Source organism: Colias eurytheme, chromosome 31 (assembly GCF_061535395.1).
Source record: "Colias eurytheme isolate Ceu_HAF_F1 chromosome 31, ilColEury1 Martin Lab GWU primary, whole genome shotgun sequence".
NCBI classification, from domain to species: domain Eukaryota; kingdom Metazoa; phylum Arthropoda; class Insecta; order Lepidoptera; family Pieridae; genus Colias; species Colias eurytheme.
Window position 1 is genome coordinate 3,685,369 of NC_143010.1, and position 21,036 is coordinate 3,706,404.

Genomic DNA, 21,036 nt, shown 5'->3' on the forward strand with positions numbered 1-21,036 from the left:
TTATATAAGCGTTTTATGGCACGTTTTCTTGTCTTATCTAACAATTGTAGTTATTCATTACCACAATAGATTGTCATGAATAGTACAAGGTAGGTAGGTAGGTTTTTAGTTAGGTTAGTTAACGGGGCGGTAGAGCGTTGGCATAGGTCGCTTAAAGCGGCATTAACGGCTCGTTTATGCAATATATCATCATCTTGGATTACGGAATTACCAACTGTGTTGCTAGGACTTAAGAACAGCAGTAAGAAGTGATACCGGTATAAACGCAGCAGAAATAACGTACGGAACAACTTTACGATTACCAGGTGATTATTACGATAAAAAACTCGTGTTTTGAAATAGATAGCAGTCTTGAGTATGTAAGTAAATTACGAGACTCTATTAGGAAATATCAGTCAGTAGCTATTAGGCAGAATGAGAGACGGAACATATTTATTCACCCCGATTTAGAAAAGTGCGATTATGTTTTTGTAAGAAATGACGCAGTACGTAAGCCTTTACAACCAACATACGACGGTCCATAACGTGTGTTGAGTCGAGAGGAAAAGATATTTTACATTCAAATGACTGGCAGGAAAGTTAGAATATCTGTAGACCGTCTAAAACCTGCATATTATTTGAATGATGATAGTGATACGACATCTGGGGCAGATACTAAGGTTCCGTTGCAAATTCCAAGTAGCGAATTGCCTAATACACATAGGTACCACGCGTAGTGGAAGAGCTATACGATTACCAGTACGATTTAGGTAATAGGTTAATAAACATGGTTACAACACAACAGACAACTTATATAATATACTAAGTCTAACTATAATGTGTATTGCAACCGAAAAAGTGACATTCTTGTTTAATTGGAAATATCTAAGGATCTTCTCTTTTTAAATGCACGAGTAGAACACACAGAGTTTTATTTCAAAAACACGATTTTTTTTAAATATTTAAATTGTTGGAATTTTCGCGGCCGAAAAACTTCCATCAAAATCGGTCCAGTAGTTTATGCGTTTAAACCATACATATATAATTACAAACCTTTCCTCTTTATAGTTAATACTAGTTGTATACGTAGTATATTATTATTAGTCTGTGATACTAGTATAGATTGGGAGTAAGGAGAATCATGTGTTATGTTGCATTATATTTTCACATCATAATATGTACATATTATATAATATATTTATTATGTATTTTCATGAATCACATATGGGCATTTTCACAAAAATGTATACCCCCCTGATTTTCAACTGTCCCTCGAATTCATTAAATTCTATATAATGAAGTAGTTGCCAGAATTATTTATATATGTTATCAAAGTGATTATACGTATACAATATTTTGTTTTTTTAACAAAAACTATGACAAAATCTAAAATAAAGTTAAGTTAATTATAAATAACAATCGAAAAATGGGTAATTTTACGCTGTCCCTTGCTTACTCTTACGCGTTTATTACATTATTTCTTAACTTTTTTGTAAGAAAGGTACCATCTTTTAAGGTTTTATTTGGTCCAGGATAATCAGTTACTGTGATAATAGTTAAAATATAATAACCTTATATAACAAAATAAAAGATAAAAAAATAAAAAAGAAAATCAAAAAAATTGTCCTTCCCGGAACATTCAGTTGTGTCACCGATTTTCTAAAAAGAAAATTACTGTGGTTCAATTAATTTTGCATTACTGTCAACACCATAGCTACTGCTATGCAACTTATCAGGTTAGAAGCCGTCAGGGTCAAAAAACTGCTTAGAAGGAGTGCACGCGTGTTTGCAAGCCGCAGGGACCAAATTCTTCATTCAGGTATGTGACCATATTTTGGCTTATTTCTATCTATTTATCTTGTAGTATTTAGTTAATTTTGTTTTAAATGTTTTTATATGTAAGTTGATCAAAAGTTTTGATGAATATAAGTGTTGTGGTTATATTTTAAACCGTTTTTATTACTAGAGGATTATCAAATGTGACTTCCGCTGTGTGACTATTTGAGCGGTCACATATACGCTGAACGAAAAGTCACAACATGCCTGAACACATAAAGCAATGTTTACATGGCGATTTTCTTGAGCTATAAAAATATTTTTCTAAGACATTTTTGACTGAGTAGGAAACTACGGCAAAAAGTAGATTTCAAAAATAAAAATTATTTCCCCATACAAATCGCAACAGCTGATTGATCATTTTGCATGAGGAAGTAAAATTTTTTTTTGAGGAAAAAAAAAAGAAGCATTATGCAGAAAAAGAAACAAAATAAGCCAGCAGAACTAAGAATCTAGACAATGTGCCTTGTATAACAACGAAAGATAATAATGGAACAAAAATTAATTTTTTTCACGATATTTTTCATTGGTTTTTTTTTATTTACAGATTAACCTTCGTGTTTGCAGCGTCCACTGAAACAAGATTTTTTTTATCAAATATGGTGATTGAGATTATTTAAGGTTAATAATAAACGAATCACGAAGACTGATTATCGACTGATTAATTTGATTAGTGCCAATATAAAACATAAAAGAGACTTCTTATTCTTGAATCTTGATAGTAATTTACCCTTTAGATAAATAATAATAATGTGATGGCTTAAGCCCGAACTGATTGTGATAATTTAGTTTGAAGTTAAGTTAAGTTTATAATTATATTTATTATGTGTGCCTGCGTACTTTTTTTTTCGCCATGTAAACGCACCCTTTCCCTTTTTAGGTATTCGGTTGTGTGACTGTCCCTATATTACGGAGCTGAATTTTTTAAATATTTCAGTAGATTTTACATTTAATGCCCTTCAAATCAGTCTCTTTAATGGAGAATAATACATAAGTGTAATATTTGTCGCCTTTTCTCTAAAAAAGTATCTAACATTTTAAATGTAAAGATAATAATGACAGTTGAAGTACCAGAGTCACAATACTGAATATACTATTGTTTTTTTTAATTAGCTTAGATCCAAAAGTTGGGAATAGTGAGTGTTTAAAATATACAAAATAACGATTTTAAGTTAATAAATAAACAATATCTAAAAATTCTTATATTTTGCACTGTTTTTCCAGCTACTGAATATAGTCACACAACTGATGTAAAATTGCGAGACTTTCCATTGTGTCCTATTATTTTTACAGTTTTCTCATTTTAAACCCATCATATTATATGTTTTCTTGAAGTATATTGAATTTCCGTTTTAAAGAGACCAAAAAAAGTTTAAAATATAATACTATCAAAAAAAATATATTTTTCAAGGAGGGGGGTACATTTTTGTGAAAATGCCCATATAATACTGACATTGAATACAGCGCCATCTATTAGAAGAAGGCTGTAGTCATTATTAATTTCGATTCTTCTAGTCACCACTAGGTGCCGCTGATATATAATAAATGATATAAGATTTTAATGTAGATGGCGCCACAAGTTTTAATTGTATAAATAAATAAAGCTTTTTAGCATGTAGCTACATTTTCATTAACATAAAAAATGAATAGTGCATTTTTTATTTAATATCACTGATTTTTGCCATCTGTATTGTAATGTTTACATTTTATTCCGTAAATTAAGTAATTATGAAATTGAAAACAGCGCCATCTATTACAATCTAGCAGTAATTCCTGTGCAATTAGTTATTACTAGTCATCGCTAGATGTCACAATAATAAAATATAATTAATCCGATATTGATGTAGATGGCGCTAGTAGTTTGTATATTATTGTGATAATTATTATAAGTTTGCAGTTATATTAATATTTAAATAACCATTAAAAAATTAACTATAATTTTTTTCTTAGTGTTTTATTGTGTTAGCATTATATTTTATCACAGACTAATAATAATATATACTCATTTTATGAATCATATAATATTGAAATTAAATACAGCGCTATCTATTAGAAAGAGGCTGTAGTCATTGTTAATTTTGATTCTTCTATTCACCACTAGATGTCTCTGATACACAGTAATCAGTATATATATATATATATTTTATGTAATATTCCTACATAGAGCTCACCAAACCTGACTCACGCAACTTTTTTTATTTTTTTATAATGCCATATCGTTAGTTCATGGTTTGTTCTAAACTTTTTGTAATAAATAAATCAATCATAAAAATCTAGTTGTATAAAACAAAGAGATTGACTTTTGACAAAATGTAACAAAATTAATAATAAATTGTTATAGGTATGTTTACATGGAAATTTTTTATAGATATATATTTAGTATATTTATTATTCAGTGCCAAGTCAGGCTTGTGTTGTGGGTACTAGGCGACGATAAATATAATATTTAATAAATACATAATATATAGATAATAACACCCAGACCCAAGAACAAATAATTGAGTTCATCACACAAATATTTGCCCTGACCGGGGATCGAACCCGGGACCGTCGGCTCAGTAGGCAGTTACTTTACCACTGCGCCAACCGCGTCGTCAAATTTTTAGAAACTGAGTAAAATTTCTTAGGAATAGGGTAAATAAAACACATTTTTTACCAACATATTATAATATATTTAAGTGGGCAATATAAACACGTCAGCTACGCTCTTATGGTACGACTGAGCGAACGCATAGTGCATACGCTCTGTGAGCGAACGCGGCCGGACAGTACCTACGCATAGTGTGTAGTTAGTTGTAGCCACTATTAAAGTGTTTTTTTCTTTGATTTTATTGCTTCTGTAAGTTTTACAGTCATTTATGTATGTGTTTCAAACTATTTTAGTAATAACGATATGTAACTGTCGTCTGTCATGGATAGTGCATTGAACGTACGTTTTTAGTTAGATTTGGTGTGTTAGTAGTAGTAGTAGTTCGTAAAACTGTTTAAAATGCGTTTATAACACTATTAATAGTGATTTAAAGTATGTTTAAGGTGACAATACTCTAAAATTTTTAGAAACTGAGTAAAATTTCTTAGGAATAGGGTAAATAAAACACATTTCTTTCCAACATATAATATATTCAAGTGGGCAATATAAACACGTCAGCTACGCTCTTATGCTGCGACCGCTCGTGCGTAGTGCGCGCGTACGACTGAGCGAACGCGGCCGGACAGTACGTACACTTGTACGGTCGTTCGCCTGTGTGCGTACGTTTGTGGTTTAGGAGCGTACGGTTCGTCTGAAAAAAAAATTGGTTGTTTGTAAAGTAGGTTTACAATCGAGATGTTTACGTGATAACATAATGCAGTGGCAGCGCTCGAGATGAGACGGGAGATCGGTCCGTCTCTCTCTCGTTATACCTGCGATCGCGCTCGTGAGGTTTTGGTGTGACACAAGTTTTTGACATGATATGTCACCCGACTAAAACGATTTTAAAAACGTTATCACGTTAAAAAGACGTGTGTCACTCGGGGACTGCCGCGGTAAAGCTATTGCATGCTATGCCTTCAAGCCACACCTCCGCGCCCGTCGGAGTGAGGAGCGTGAGGTTTTTCGTTACTAAATTTCTGGATTCGGTCCCCGCGCTCTAGGCCCGCGATAGAAGCTATGCAATAGCTTAAAAATGTTTTAAAATAATGAATTGAAAAAGATGGTTGAGCTGACAAGATATCAAAGAAATTTAAGAGTGAAAATATGCAAGTTTTAAAATTAGTACACATATGTAACTAAATACAGTTGAACCTCGATAACTTAAACCTCGATAACATAAAAACCTCTGTAACTTCACAAAATAATATGTTCCCTTCCCATCAGAGCCCAAAACCTCTTTAACTTAAAATACGCAACCTCTATAACTTAAATAAATAATCTCTGTATTGGCCCTCAATAACTTAAAAAAATGTTTCCACAACCTCTATTACATAAAATTTTTTGTCAATGAGTCATTTTGAAAGAGTTTCAAAACAAAAGGTTTCGGTATTTATTGCTTGCACGTGTTTACTATGTATTGTTAACGTAAACAATACATTACCTATTGTTTGCTTTATCGAAATTCTTCAAAGCTTTGCGGCGGTTAGCTTTATGACAACAACTTACTTGCATCATAAGTTTTTGAGCGTTGTCCTGGAAACATCACTTTACTTACTGTGTGATAAAACTGGCTTAAAATTAGTCCAAAAAGAAAACTAACAACCCTCACCTACGCTGATAAATTAAAAGCTATAGAAGCAGTGAAAATTGGATAGACCCTTGATAACTTAAAACCTCTATAACTTAAAATATTTTGTGTTTCCCTTGGACTTTAACTCGACCGCCTCCTTGGTACAGTGGTTGATGCGTGAGCGTAGAACCGAGGGGTCCTGGGTTCGATTCCCGGTGGAGACGAAGAAAAAAAAATGTCTCGGTCTGGCAGGACACAGAAGGCTGATCACCTACTTGTCCCTAAAGAAAATCGATCGGTGAAACAGATGTATGAATAATGCATCTGCCCCTTACCCCACTACGGGGACACGGGACTTCACTTTTGGACTTTAACTTATCGAGGTTCTACTGTAGCTTTTTTCCTGTTAGAAGTGTATCAAGTTTACAAAGTATAATCAACGGAAACAAAATATTTAAAAAAATGATTAAAGAGTATAGTTTGTTTGGAACAACGTCTAAAATACAAAAATTAAAGAAAAAAAAGAGCGTGTGTGTGCACCGAGAACACGTGTCAGAAGTGAAACTCCTTTGCAAGATTCAAAGATAGAAAATTTTGTAAAAGTAAAATTTCTTTAGGCACGTTGAGAGTCAAATTTCAAGGTTGCGTCATGGCAATACCGTCACGTCATAGAGCAGGGCGACGATTTTGGCATCTTTGAATCTCGCTAAAGAAGTTTCACTTCTGACACGTATGCTCGGCATACACGCTCTTTTATTTTAAATTAGCAGAGTGGTTCTCCATGAAGGTTTAAGCATATGATTTGTTTAGATTTAGTTTTAAGACCAAGCGGACGAAGCCGCGGGCTGAAAGCTAGTATGTAAAATATATAGGTCTTACCACAAAACAATCTAAATACAGTCTAACTTTAAACCAGGGATCTGTAATCTGGTTTTGTCGTATTTCACATAGACAACTATTAAAGTGACAGATCCCTGGTTTAAAGTTACAGGTAAATTAGCTTGGAGAAATTTTTGCATATGTAGTGGTGTGTATATTACTCAGATCTTAGAGCGCGTTTCCACTATATCGTTCTGGCCTATACAAAAATGTTTCGATATCCTAACATTACTATTTAATTGCACGCCTCATAAGCGAAGCGTTGAGGTGGGTACTACTGTCACTTCGCGCAAAACATCTGATTTTTCAAACTTAAAATGTCTTTATGTATCATACATTGCACTTGTAAGATAATACATACACACACATATTAAGAAAAAACACTATTTTTAACGTTCATGATATTTTTGATGTCATTTTTGTTATTTAAACTAGTTAAAAAACAGTTTAAAAAAGTTCTGTCTTGGACGTCCGTGTGTCTGTATGTGCGGATCCTTTTTCTTGTTAACACGATAGCGACCGAAATACTTTACTAATCGAGTCTTATTTTTTCTCTTACGCTTGAGTATGCTCAGGAATAGAACCCTTTCATTTTTCAGGGTCTGATTCGATGTGGTTTAATTGTTATTAAATAAACAAAAATAATAATTAATAAATATTTATTAAAAAAAAATTATGAGGCGTGCACTTTTGGATTTTCCAAATTATTTTATACTTATTCCTAGCAACACTTTTGTTTTCAATAAAAACAAGTTTTTATTTGAAAGAAAATGGTTTTGACTTTATAAAAAAAAATATATCATTCAATTTTACGTCCTTGAGCAAACGACAAGGCGACTACCGTGAAACAATAAAATATCGTGTCCATAATAATTTGTTTCATAATTAATATTTGACCATAATAATTACGAAACAAAACAAATAAATAAATCGTCACTTGATAGTGGAAAGTGGAAACACGCACAAAACCAGAATAAACCAGTTTACGCTGTCCACACTCCGCAGGTGCCACGTGCAGTCGTTTGGTAGCGTTAGAACATAAAGCACATTTCATTCAAAAATTATAATTATTATGTACGTAGTTTAATTGATAAATTTTGTATTTGTTGATTGTTGTTATTATTTGTTATTATTGTTATAATATTTGTTGAAGTGAATTACATGTCCCGCAGCCGGAGGGCCCAAATGAAAACTCAGATGTACTTAAAAACTACATTTAATAGCTAAAATGAGACTTTTACACCCATGTCTGCACGATGCAGACCGGAGTTAAAGAATGAATTTATACAGTTTAATAATTATAAAGACGTAAGCTTGGATGCTAACTAAGGGAAATCGCATCCACATTCTATTCCCGTGCGAACGGCGTATTCAGCAGTTTTGTATGAAGGCAGGGCCATAACTAGTGTTTAATTTGTGTGTAAGTGTTGTAACTTTATATTGTTAATTCAATATGGCTCCAGTGTTAAAACATGGTCGAGGCAAGCCTTTGACTTCTCAAACTAAAGAATTAAACTTTAAATGTCGTTTCTTTTTCAGGTTAGTTTTTTCATTTTAGTAACATTGTTAATGTAAAAGTTATATGTATGTTAAATGTGCAAATATTAAAATAAAGTCTCCTCTTTTTCAGAGGAGAAACACATATAGTTTAATTTAAAATCCCTTATATATACAGGGTTACTTGTAAAACACCGGCAACCTCGCAGGACAAGATAGCTAACATCATAAGTAACAACATTTGTTCTACGACTTTTGATAATTTGTTAGATTTTATTTTCATACAAAAATAAATATTCATTTAATTTTCCGTCTGAATATTATAAACTCTACGCCTCCCAAAAATTACGTAAACAAAAAGCGAACGAGAGGGGGAAGGGGGCGTCGCGTCGTCCATCCGATAATTAATAGAACATAGACTTACAAATGTAAGGAGAGTACAATAAAAGTTTAAAAAATCATTTAAAAATAATTTATTGCGTTATGCCAAAAGTCGTAGAACAAATGTTGTTACTTATGATGTTAGCTATCTTGTCCTGCGAGGTTGCTGGTGTTTTACAAGTAACCCTGTATAAAATAAAAACTAAAAATAAAATGTTGTTTTATTTTATTTGCTGACCATACACTACTACAAACGCAAAAATTTCTCCAAGCTAATTTACCTGTAGACTGTGTTTAAATTGTTTTGTGGTAAAACCAATAATTTCTAATTTACATGAAATTTGTAAGAAATTTAATATTTTCTTACTCACATGAAAACCTCGTCCACACACGTCGCATATTTTGTCCTTGGGCTTCACAGTTTTTTCGTGAACAAACTTTCTGTGTGTTCTCAACGAGAAACCGCTGACGAAATGCTGTAAAAAATATATGATTTCATTAAAAAAAAATCTTATTCTTATATATAAAAATGAATCGCAAAATGTGTTGGTAAGCGCATAACTCGAGAACGGCTGAACCGATTTCGATAATTCTTTTTTTATTATATTCCTGGAAGTACGAGGATGGTTCTTATGTAGAGAAAACGTAAAGATGTACCACGGGCGAAGCCGAGCGGACCGCTAGTAATAAAATAAATCTGATTTTACTCATTATGAGATGATTAGTATCACACACAAATAATATATACTAATATTATAAAGCTGAAGAGTTTGTTTGTTTGAACGCGCTAATCTCAGGAACTACTGTAATCGTTAAGTGTGCGCAGGAGATTATTCCGTTACTATTGCAGATATCAAAAAACTTTAAACTGATATTGAAAGTACTTGACCTAATGAGTAAATTGGCCATAATACATTTTTAAAAATTACGCCCTGTATAGCTTTTAGTATAGGCTATATATCATCACGCTAAGACCAACAGGAGCAGAGAACTGCGAGTAAAACCGCGGGGCACAGCTAGTCACTACATAGTATAAAACAAAGTCGATTTCTCTGTCCCTATGCATGCTTAAATCTTAAAAACTACGCAACGGATTTTGATGCGGTTTTTTTAATAGAACGAGTGATTCAAGAGGAAGGTTTTAGTATATAATTTATTAGGTTTTAGACAAAGCGAGCGAAGCCGCGGGCTGTAAGCTAGTTATAAAAATAAAACAATATTACCTTATTACAAATTTCACAATAGTGTTTCGTGGAACGAACATGCACCAATTTATAATGATTCTTCATATATGTATTCCGAGAAAATATCTTCCCACACTCCGGGCAAGGTACCCTGTAATATATTATTAAAATTTATTATCTATACTAATATTATTAAGCTGAAGAGTTTGTTTGTTTGAACACGTTAATCTTAGGAACTACTGGTCCGATTTGAAAAATTATTTCGGTGTAAGATAGGCCAATTATCGAGGAAGGCTATCCAGTATCCATACTAATATTATAAATGCGAAAGTAACTCTGTCTGTCTGTCTGTTACTCAATCACGCCTTAACTACTGAATCAATTTGCATGAAATTTGGTATAGAGATATTTTGATACCCGAGAAAGGACATAGGATAGGTTTTATCCCGGAAATCCTACGGGAAAGGGGTTTTCTTTGAAAACGCGGGCGAAGCCGCGGGCGGAAAGCTAGTAGGCTATATATCATCACGCTAAGACCAATAGGAGCGGAGCAACGTGGGTAAAACTGCGGAGCACAGTAGTAAGATATATTTTCAAATGCACAAAAGAATTATGATTTACACAACACCGAACACCTTTAAACAGTATTTTTCAAACACCATACAGGACATTGAAAAGACATTTTTCATACATCCAAACATTACACCATTCAAAACGTCTTGTATATAAACTTTGAATATAACACGTTCTTTACATCATAAAACAACTACTTTATCGTAATACACAGTAAACAACACATTGAACATTCAACACTTTGACGTATAACATAGTATATTTACAACACTTTACACAGTATACAACCATTGAGATATACATATGGAGACGACACCGCCATCACTTATGTTCCGCTCAACATAAGCAATATGGCGTAACTGTACGCTCATTTTTTATTTGTTTTAAAGTGAAACGCATCAAATCTGCCTTCATGTGTGTTACGATATTGCACAAATAATACAAATAATACGGAAAAGTGCAAAGGAATAGGAAAGGAACTTTCATCGGTAAGTACCTAACTAGATAGTAATTTATAAAACTTAGAGCAAAAAAATGGCGCACAGATTTTGTTCGTGGTGTCTCCTCCATACGTAGTAATATTATCTCATTGTATACAACACATATTTTTGTTGTATACAACACTTACTTTATAGGCGGTCGTTGAACATGTGCCACGGCTGTACTAAGATGCCGCTTATACAAGTACTGGCTTGGAAACTGTCTATCGCACTCTACACAGTAGGACAGCTCGTGCTTGACCGTTTTATATATTAATTCCGGGTGGAAATTCCGATAGTGCACTTCGAGCGAGTGGTATTTCGGAAAGTGACGTGCGCACACTTGACAGTAGGGGGGGAAGTGCTCTTTTCTGTGGGGGGGAGAAATAGATTATTTTTGTATAAAAATAATATAAAAAAAAGAAATTGTATGAAATATAATATATAGAAAAAGTTATTAATACTTAGTTTATCACTTTGTATGAAATAAATATAGTGAAATATTTTGTGTTTTATTTATTTGAAAGGGATTATTTTTATTATTTGTACAATAAAGCATTTACAATAATATTATAAAGCTGAGAGTTTGTTTGTTTGAACGCGCTAATCTCAGGAACTCCTGGGGCGATTTGAAAAATTATTTCACTGTTAGATAGTTTTCATTTCTGTTAGATAACTTTCATTTCTCAAAGAAGGCTATAGGCTATATATCATCACGCTAAGACCAATAGGAGCGGAGCAATGCGGGTAAAACCGCGGGGCGCAGCTAGTAATATATAATACTTACATCATATGTCTTTCAAGACTGCTTTTGATTCCAAAAACTCGGCCGCAGTCATCGCAAATATATTTTGTGTGATAATTCTTATAGTGATGTGTGAATTGTTGTGATGAACTGAAAAAGTAATTGATATAAACATAAATAAAAACATAATTTATTGAAGTCCCATGTCCCCAAGTGGGGTAAGGGGCAGATGCATTATACATCTGTTTCACTGATCAGCCTTCTGTGTCCTGCCAGACCGAGACATTTTTTTCCTCGTCCCCACCAGGAATCGAACCCAGGACGCGTCAACAACTGTACCAAGGAGGCGGTCAGTAAAAATACCATAGGTAACCTATATATATACACTATAATAAGTATTTCAACAAAATTTAAAATATTTGTTTTGTTAAAGTTTCCGTTTATATCCGGGCTTCGCCCGCGCTGCGTAGTCAAAGAAAAACCCGCATAGTTCCCGTTTTGGGGATAAAAACTATCCTATGTGTTAATCCAAGTTACCCTCTATATTTTTGCTAAATTTCATTGTAATCGGTTCAGTTGTATTTGCGTGAAATCGTAACAAACATACATACACATACATCCATCATCACATACTTTTGAATCTTTTCTAATATTATAAAGCTGAGTTTGTTTGTTTGAAAGCGCTAATCCCAGGAACTACTGGTCCGATTTGAAAAATTCTTTCGGTGTTAGATAGCCCATTTATCGTGGAAGGTTATAGGCTATATATCATCACGGTAAGACCAATAGGAGCAGAGCAATGCGGGCGAAACCGCAGAGCACAGCTAGTTTATAATATTAGTAGGATAGGATAGGGTTATATTATATACTTATTTTATTTATTATATATTATACTAGAGGTCCGCCCCGGCTTCGCCCGTGGGGCCGTGGTACTTATTTCGCAATAAAAGGTAGCCTATGTCCTTTCTCGGGTATCAAAATATCTCCATACCAAATTTCATGCAAATTGGTTCAGTAGTTTAGGCGTGTTTGAGTAACAGACAGACAGACAGAGTTACTTTCACATTTATAATATTAGTATGGATTCTGCTTTTCTGGCCGGAGACAAATCCAACAAATCTAAAACCATGAAAATTGGTTCAGCAGATCTCGAGTTATAAGTGTTGGAACATACACGACTTTCTTTTATATATATAGATGATATTAGTAGGTATTAGGTTTATTTACTTACAATATTTGCATCCCGCAGTTCTTACAGCTATACATTCGGCTATGCGTATTAACCAAATGGAGATTCATCTCAAACCTCGACCTACAGTATGTTGCACAAAACATACACTTGTGTAGAATATTATGTGATCTCCAATGCTCGTTTAGTTGGGAGTGAGTGTCGAAGGTGTTCCTACATTCGCTGCAACGTACCGGCGTTGTGTCCTGAAATAGAGAAGAAATTACAAATAATAATAGTTTAAAAAAACTAAAAATACGCTTTTTATAGAAAACCGAACTACAAAATAGAAAATTTTTATCAAATTAGTGTATTGTCATCGGTCCTCAATAAATCTACAAAGTCTGAACGAAATCTGGCCGTTTAAAGTGGGTCAAAATCGCGCCCAAAGAAGTCGGTCACAAACATACAGGTGAAGCTAATATAAAGTGTGTAATAAAAAATACACCTTCAAATCTTAATAAATATAAATCTCGTGACACAATGTTTATCCTCAATGGACTCCTAAACCACTTAACCGATTATAATAAAATTCGCACACCATGTGCAGTTCGATCCAACTTGAGAAATAGGATAGTTTAAACATGTAGGACCGCTAGTAAATTATAAAGAAAGCAAAAAACATTTATTTGTACCGTTAACATATAAATACAGTTATTATAACAAAAAAGACGTGTGGCACTCGGGGACTGCCGCGGTGCCACACGTAAAACTAAAACTACGCAACGCATTTTGATGCGGTTTTTTTAATAGATAGAGTGATTCAAGAGGGAAGCCGCGGGCGGAAAGCTAGTTATGAATATAAAAGATGTTAATTAGATCAAGGTTTGACCGAGTTTTGCAGTCGCTTCTAGAATTGACTAGGCCAAAACCGAAACAGAAGAATTGATATCGACACTTGACTGATAAGTAAGAAGCTCCTAGGTTTGAGCAAATATACTTCAGCCAAAGGGCGATATTTAAATGTATTATTTCGAGGATTGCCCGATGGCTTTTGCCAAACCTAAGATAAACCAGTCGTTCCGCGAAGATATGGTTTCGGGATTTCACTATGATATATATTTTTTGTTGTTTGCTTTAGTTGGACGTTTTTTGTCGGAAAGTTAATAAAGGCAAGGATTTTCAAAATCGGTCTACGGTTTCGGTTGTTTACGAAGTCAGTTTGTTAAGAAACATTTTATGAAAAAGCATACAGGTAAATTAGCTTGGAGAAATTTTTGCATATGTAGTGGTGTGTATATTACTCAGATCTTAGAGCGCGTTTCCACTATATCGTTCTGGCCTATACAAAAATGTTTCGATATCCTAACATTACTATTTAATTTTATACTTATTCCTAGCAACACTTTTGTTTTCAATAAAAACAAGTTTTTATTTGAAAGAAAATGGTTTTGACTTTATAAAAAAAAATATATCATTCAATTTTACGTCCTTGAGCAAACGACAAGGCGACTACCGTGAAACAATAAAATATCGTGTCCATAATAATTTGTTTCATAATTAATATTTGACCATAATAATTACGAAACAAAACAAATAAATAAATCGTCACTTGATAGTGGAAAGTGGAAATACGCACAAAACCAGAATAAACCAGTTTACGCTGTCCGCAGGTGCCACGTGCAGTCGTTTGGTACCGTTAGAACATAAAGCACACATTTCATTCAAAAATTATAATTATTATGTACGTAGTTTAATTGATAAATTTTGTATTTGTTGATTGTTGTTATTATTTGTTATTATTGTTATAATATTTGTTGAAGTGAATTACATGTCCCGCAGCCGGAGGCCCCAAATGAAAACTCAGATGTACTTAAAAACTACATTTAATAGCTAAAATGAGACTTTTACACCCATGTCTGCACGATGCAGACCGGAGTTAAAGAATGAATTTATACAGTTTAATAATTATGAAGACGTAAGCTTGGATGCTAACTAAGGGAAATCGCATCCACATTCTATTCCCGTGCGAACGGCGTATTCAGCAGTTTTGTATGAAGGCAGGGCCATAACTAGTGTTTAATTTGTGTGTAAGTGTTGTAACTTTATATTGTTAATTCAAAATGGCTCCAGTGTTAAAACATGGTCGAGGCAAGCCTTTGACTTCTCAAACTAAAGAATTAAACTTTAAATGTCGTTTCTTTTTCAGGTTAGTAAATTTTTCATTTTAGTAACATTGTTAATGTAAAAGTTATATGTATGTTAAATGTGCAAATATTAAAATAAAGTCTCATCTTTTTCAGAGGAGAAACACATCTTAATCTTAATACTATTATAAAGGCGAAAGTTTGTATGGATGTATGGATGTGTGGATGTATGGATATATGGATGTATGGATGTTTGTTACTCTTTCACGTAAAAACTACTGAACCGATTACAATGAAATTTAGCACACATATAGAGGGTAACTTGGATTAACACATAGGATAGGTTTTATCCCGGAAATCCCACGGGAACGGGAACTATGTGGGTTTTCCTTTGAAAACGCGGGCGAAGCCGCGGGCGGAAATCTAGTATAGTTTAATTTAAAATCCCTTATATATGTTACGGCTAAAGGTAGGTGAGAACATAAACTTAAGATTAGCCGGCTAAACTTAGGTTTATTTTCGACGAGGTGTTAATGTTAGTTTGTTCTATCTTTAGCCGGCTAAACTTAAGTGTAACCGCAGGCCCGTGGCTAAAAATGTCGGGGTGGGTAGATTTGGTTACTATAATACATGTAAGGAACAGGGCGAGTGTTTTCTGGCACTTCGCCGGCTGCTGCCGCAGCACGCTCGCTGCGCTCGCTCGGCTCGTGCGGGTCTTAAGAGTTCTAACCTAACCTAACCTAGCCACCAGCTTTCTGCCCTGAGTCGGGGTGGGTAGATTTGGTTACTATAATACATGTAAGGAACAGGGCGAGTGTTTTCTGGCACTGTGCGGGCCCCTCAAGCCCTCCACCGGCCCGGCGCTAACCAAATCTACCCACCCCGACATTTTTAGCCACGGGCCTGCGGTTACACTTAAGTTTAGCCGGCTAAAGATAGAACAAACTAACATTAACACCTCGTCGAAAATAAACCTAAGTTTAGCCGGCTAATCTTAAGTTTATGTTCTCACCTACCTTTAGCCGTGACATATATATAAAATAAAAACTAAAAATAAAATGTTGTTTTATTTTATTTGCTGACCATACACTACTACAAACGCAAAAATTTCTCCAAGCTAATTTACCTGTACACCAATTGATAAATTTTTATTTGCCTTGACTAATCTTCATACTACCGTCTCTCGCAATAATATACATGCTTATAAATATACTAGCGGTCAGCCCCGGCTTCGCCCGTGGTACCTACATGTTTAAACTATCCTATCTCTCAAGTTGGATCGAACTGCACATGGTGTGCGAATTTTATTATAATCGGTTAAGTGGTTTAGGAGTCCATTGAGGACAAACATTGTGACACGAGATTTATATATATTAAGAAGATTCAACACACAACATATAATGCGTGCTACTCACATACCTACAGCAGGGGCAATATTGTAATCACACCCTTAATTGGCTCCTTGATTGTGATGTGTAAAGCAGAGGCATTTTAGAGAACATCTGAAATTGTTAACTAACTTAACTGTTAACTAACATACATACCGTTGGATGAGCGAAATCACCGTGCCTATGAACATCGCTAACTCGTTTATATTTCATCTTGCACTTCTTACACGAATATCTATACTGACTCTTCCCTCTTTTACAATCCCTTTCCCTTTGCAGAACCTCCTCTATCTCCGCGTTATCGAGCACCATTTTCTTAAAATACTTGTCAATTCTCTTCAAATCCAACTCATTTTTAGTTATTATGGCTTTCCTTTCAAATTTGCCAACACAATTCTTCTTTTTCGGCTTATCGCTGTCGCTTTGACTGTATTCGTCTTTTACGTCGTAATCGAAGTCGTCCGTTTCTTGCTTCACTTCTATCGTTAGTTCTTGTAATGTTTCGAGTGGTTTAAGTTTTTCTACCTCCTCATCGTGATCTAGTGTGACGTCATAGTCTTGGTTGTGATGTATGTGTAGTGATGATAGTGGTGTGATGTGTGTGTTTAACTGAAAAATTAATTATCTACTTTGGTCAATTGAAACGAAACAATAAAAAAAGAGCGTGTGTGCCGAGTACACGTGTCAAAAGTGAAACTTCTTTGGCAAGATTCAAAGATACCAAACTCGTTTTACTCCATGACGTAACGGTATTGTCATGACGCGACCTTGAAATTTTACTCTCAACGCGCCTAAAGAAGTTTCACTGCTAAAATCAAGTGCAAGTCAGACTTTGCGCCAGAGTCTAAATTAAAGAGCAACTACAGAAACAAATTGGTCGCCCATCCAATTTATGACAATGCTTACCATTGCTTAACATCATTTTATTTTTTTTGAGAGAGAAACTATTATGGTAAGTTAAATCCTGGCGGACACAGACAGACAGAAGGACAGCAAAGTGTCAGTTATAGGGTCCCGTTTTACCTAAGTATGTTTCTACGTAACACTAAAAAATTGGTTGTAAAGTCGGTTTACTGATGATAGTTGAACGTGACAACGTCCGATTGTGCGTCTTTGTCGCTCGTTCCGCGCTCTCGCTTGCACTTCAAGCCTTACATGGAACGCCTCAGAGCGAGGTGACGCCGCATGAGTCATGTTTTTTCGTGCGTGCAGCCGGCGCTATCGAATTATAATGCCGGGTCCAGACTGGTGAAACGTAACATGCAATGTAACATTCTGCCTTTCATTGCATGTTCGCTGCTGGTGTGGACGCATAGCGCGCTCATAACGCGCATTCACTACGAACCTCCCGTAGTCGTGTTCCTTGCCCCTTTGTGTTCGTCGAAAAACCGACAAATTTCGGATCGCTCCGCGCGCGGCTTGTAATGCTCGTAGCATGCGCGTGTAATGCACAATTCGCGCGCGCAAGACGTCCAAACTATGAGAAATTGTTATTTGTTACAAAGTGTGTTACCTTTCATGATACATTGCAGCAATGTGGACGGTGAATTCTTTCATTGCATGTTACATTGCATGTTACGTTTCACCAGTCTGGACCCGGCATAAGACGTTGTCACGTCAAAAGCAACTAATTTAAGTAGATTTTCTTGTGTAAAAATGATATTTAAAACCTATTAGTATTTAAAAGTTATATAATTTGGTTCTTAAGTATTTCTCATAATGATTTTAATTACAATAAATAAGTTATAAAGTTTTTTTTATCTCACCTGATCTAATTGAACTGACATTTCTAAAGCATACTGCGCCTTATTAATTTTCCTTTGAAATGTTGCTATTTTCCTCACCATCGCATTGCATTCCCAGCATAATTGTATTTGTAAGTACTTGGGTTCCTGAAATTTTAATTTAAGGATCTAAATCAAGCTCAAAGCTCTTTAATACATATCTTGGGGAAAAAATTGGGAGAAAAAATCGCCAAATCAAGCAAAAAAGCGGCATGCCCAACTATCCTTTTCTCAAAACAATTAAGGCCCTTGCCCCTTTCGACTCCTAGCTATTATTTATACTAATATTATAAAGCTGAAGAGTTTGTTTGTTTGAAAATAATCATTTAATAAAAAATAATAATTTAATCTCAGGAACTACTGGAGCGATTTCAAAAATTCTTTTGTTGTTAGATAGCCCATTTATCGAGGAAGGTTATAGGCTATATATCATCACGCTTAGACTAACAGGAGCACAAACAAAAATAACTTTGGTACTGTTATTTCTATTTATATAAAATTATATCATTTGTAAATGACAATGGTATGTTTACATGTGTTTTTTTTTACATATTATACACATAACATACATATATGGATTTAAAGATAAATAGTATTTAAAAGTTGTAGGGATCACTCAGTCAATTTTTACATAGGCAAATAAGGCATTTTAAACATACCAGATAAACAGTCGGTTTAGACAGCAGCATGATAAATAAGTCTTGTCTCTCCACAGTGCTCGTATGTCTGTCCACGCTTAAGCAACCACTGCAGACTCCATCCCGCGTTTCGGACTTAATAGATTCCATGTTTTCACAATTTCTGACTATTTTACCCCTTAATTATACTTCTTAATAATTTGAGAGACATATTTTACACTGCGTAGCATCTATCACATTTTTGTTAAGTTTTCCATTAATATTTACAAGTAATTGTGATTATAAACACGATTAAAAATTAAGTATATTTTGTGATCTATATAATTTTGTATTCAAGAAAATTTACTAAGTACATTATTTATTATGTTATGTGATGGTAAGTATGAATAGGTATTAAGAAGAAAGTAAGGTTTTTAAGTTTTTTACAAATATAAACGACTTTTTTTATTTTCTTCTTTGATAATAATCACTTCGAACTTCATTTTTTTAGATTTGACGTTTCACGATCATGTTTGACATTAATTGCATTGTTATTGTGAACCACAGATTAAGTATTAGTCACTACACAGAGACTGCTGTGTGGTTGTGAACTATTTTTAAGTGATTTTTAAAAACAAAGCAAAGACCGCGGTTTTATGTACAAAAGATAGATTATACATATTTATTCTTTTCTTACCCTTTTTGTAGGATCTGGTGTGTAGGACATTAATTTTGAGGAGAAATTTTTAAATTTTTTATTCTTTTTTAATTTTCAAAATTTCAAGGACGCGTCATGGTTATACCGTCACGTCATGGAGCAAAGCGACGATTTTGCTAAGTATCTTTAAATCTTGCCAAGAAAGTTTCACTTCTGACGCGTTTGCTCGGCACGCACACGATTCGTTTTTTAAATAAAATCATTTCAATTAAATTATCAGCTTGGTCGTTCCAAGGTAGTTCCATTTATTTCTTACAAACGTTTAAATTTCTATACAGTGAATAGGTAGATTATTAATTGCATCCTACAATAAAGAACTAAACGTTTTGATTTTGCCTTAAGCAATAAATAAGTACAGAAATGATGAGTCTGGTTCAAACTTAGAGTATAATATATACTATCTACTACTACTACTATTATAATAAGGGTTCAAAGTTAAGCAATAAGTCATAGTAAGGTCCTTTGAGTATAGTGGGTGTATGTGGTGTATACCAAGAACCTTAAATCTATTGGTTTATATCAAGTTTATATAAAAAAAACGTTGTGTGGTTTTATGAAACCACGGTAAAAGTGAAACTGTTCGAACGGTTCCGAACACTGCTTTGTGTAGTACCGTCACGCGACATGCGCTACACAGACCAAAAAGTTTGAGACGATGTAATAAAAGTTTCACTTTAATAAATATATACATATATAGAGTAAGGTCAATAAATTATGAAATTTAACACAGTGAATTATATTACTTTCTCTGTGGTGGATAATCAATCTATCAATCTATATATATAAAAATAAAACCCGTTTCGCGTTGTCACGAACTCACGACATCACACGTGAACGGGTGGACCGATTTCGATAATTCTTTTTTTATTATTCATTCCATTATTCCTTGCAGTACGAGGATGGTTCTTGGTTTAATTTTAACGTGAAAAAAAAAATATCACGTTGACCGAACATATTTTTATAATCTCATTGTTGCGTGCGGCCGCGGCGCGGGCGAGCCGAGCGCGGGCACGCCGGCCGCGCTGCAGCACCTGCCGCAGCTGCTGCAGGCGCAGTACGAGCACGAGGCGCCCGCGCTGCGCACCGCCACGCACCTCATGCACACGCACTATCTGAAGGTGTGCGTATGTTTACAATAGTGTCAAGGAAGAAGAAATAAAAAGATACTAAAAGAGTTTTTTACCAAATAGAAGCTTTTCATCAATAGAGCTTTTCACCAAATAGAAGCTTTTCATCAATAGAGCTTGTCACCAAATAGAAGCTTTTCATCAATAGAGCTTTTTACCAAATAGAAGCTTTTCATCAATAGAGCTTTTCACCAAATAGAAGCTTTTCATCAATAGAGCTTTTTACCAAATATAAGCTTTTCATCAATAGAGCTTTTTACCAAATATAAGCTTTTCATCAATAGAGCTTTTCACCAAATAGAAGCTTTTCATCAATAGAGCTTTTTACCAAA

General features: G+C 34.4%; 1 protein-coding gene and 1 long non-coding RNA gene across 2 annotated transcripts; one reads left to right on the forward strand and one right to left on the reverse strand.

Moving 5' to 3' along the window:
- The first annotated feature begins 1,207 nt into the window (after positions 1-1,207).
- Positions 1,208-2,646, forward strand: LOC149895523 (uncharacterized). The gene is made up of 2 exons (XR_016458479.1): positions 1,208-1,798; positions 2,363-2,646. It is a non-coding gene; the product is annotated as an uncharacterized LOC149895523 (long non-coding RNA).
- A 2,261-nt stretch (positions 2,647-4,907) lies between these two features.
- On the reverse strand, positions 4,908-19,384 carry LOC149895524 (uncharacterized). Its single transcript, XM_090119058.1, has 9 exons — positions 18,902-19,384; positions 18,225-18,350; positions 16,615-17,067; positions 12,987-13,189; positions 11,798-11,905; positions 11,160-11,381; positions 9,998-10,109; positions 9,146-9,250; positions 4,908-5,096 (listed from the first exon to the last, which is right to left on the reverse strand). The coding sequence occupies exons 1-9, from the start codon at positions 19,028-19,030 to the stop codon at positions 4,938-4,940; spliced, it is 1,617 nt and encodes a 538-aa protein (XP_089975184.1). The 5' UTR covers positions 19,031-19,384; the 3' UTR covers positions 4,908-4,937.
- Positions 19,385-21,036: the final 1,652 nt, after the last annotated feature.

Coding starts and splice junctions, on each gene's coding strand:
- LOC149895524 (XM_090119058.1), bottom strand. CDS start 19,030: ATGGAATCTATTAAGTCCGAAACGCGGGATGGAGTCTGCAGTGGTTGC. Junction 18,351..18,901: donor CTAAACCGACTGTTTATCTG/GTATGTTTAAAA, acceptor TTAAAATTTCAG/GAACCCAAGTACTTACAAAT. Junction 11,906..12,986: donor AACTGCGGGATGCAAATATT/GTAAGTAAATAA, acceptor TTACTTTTTCAG/TTCATCACAACAATTCACAC.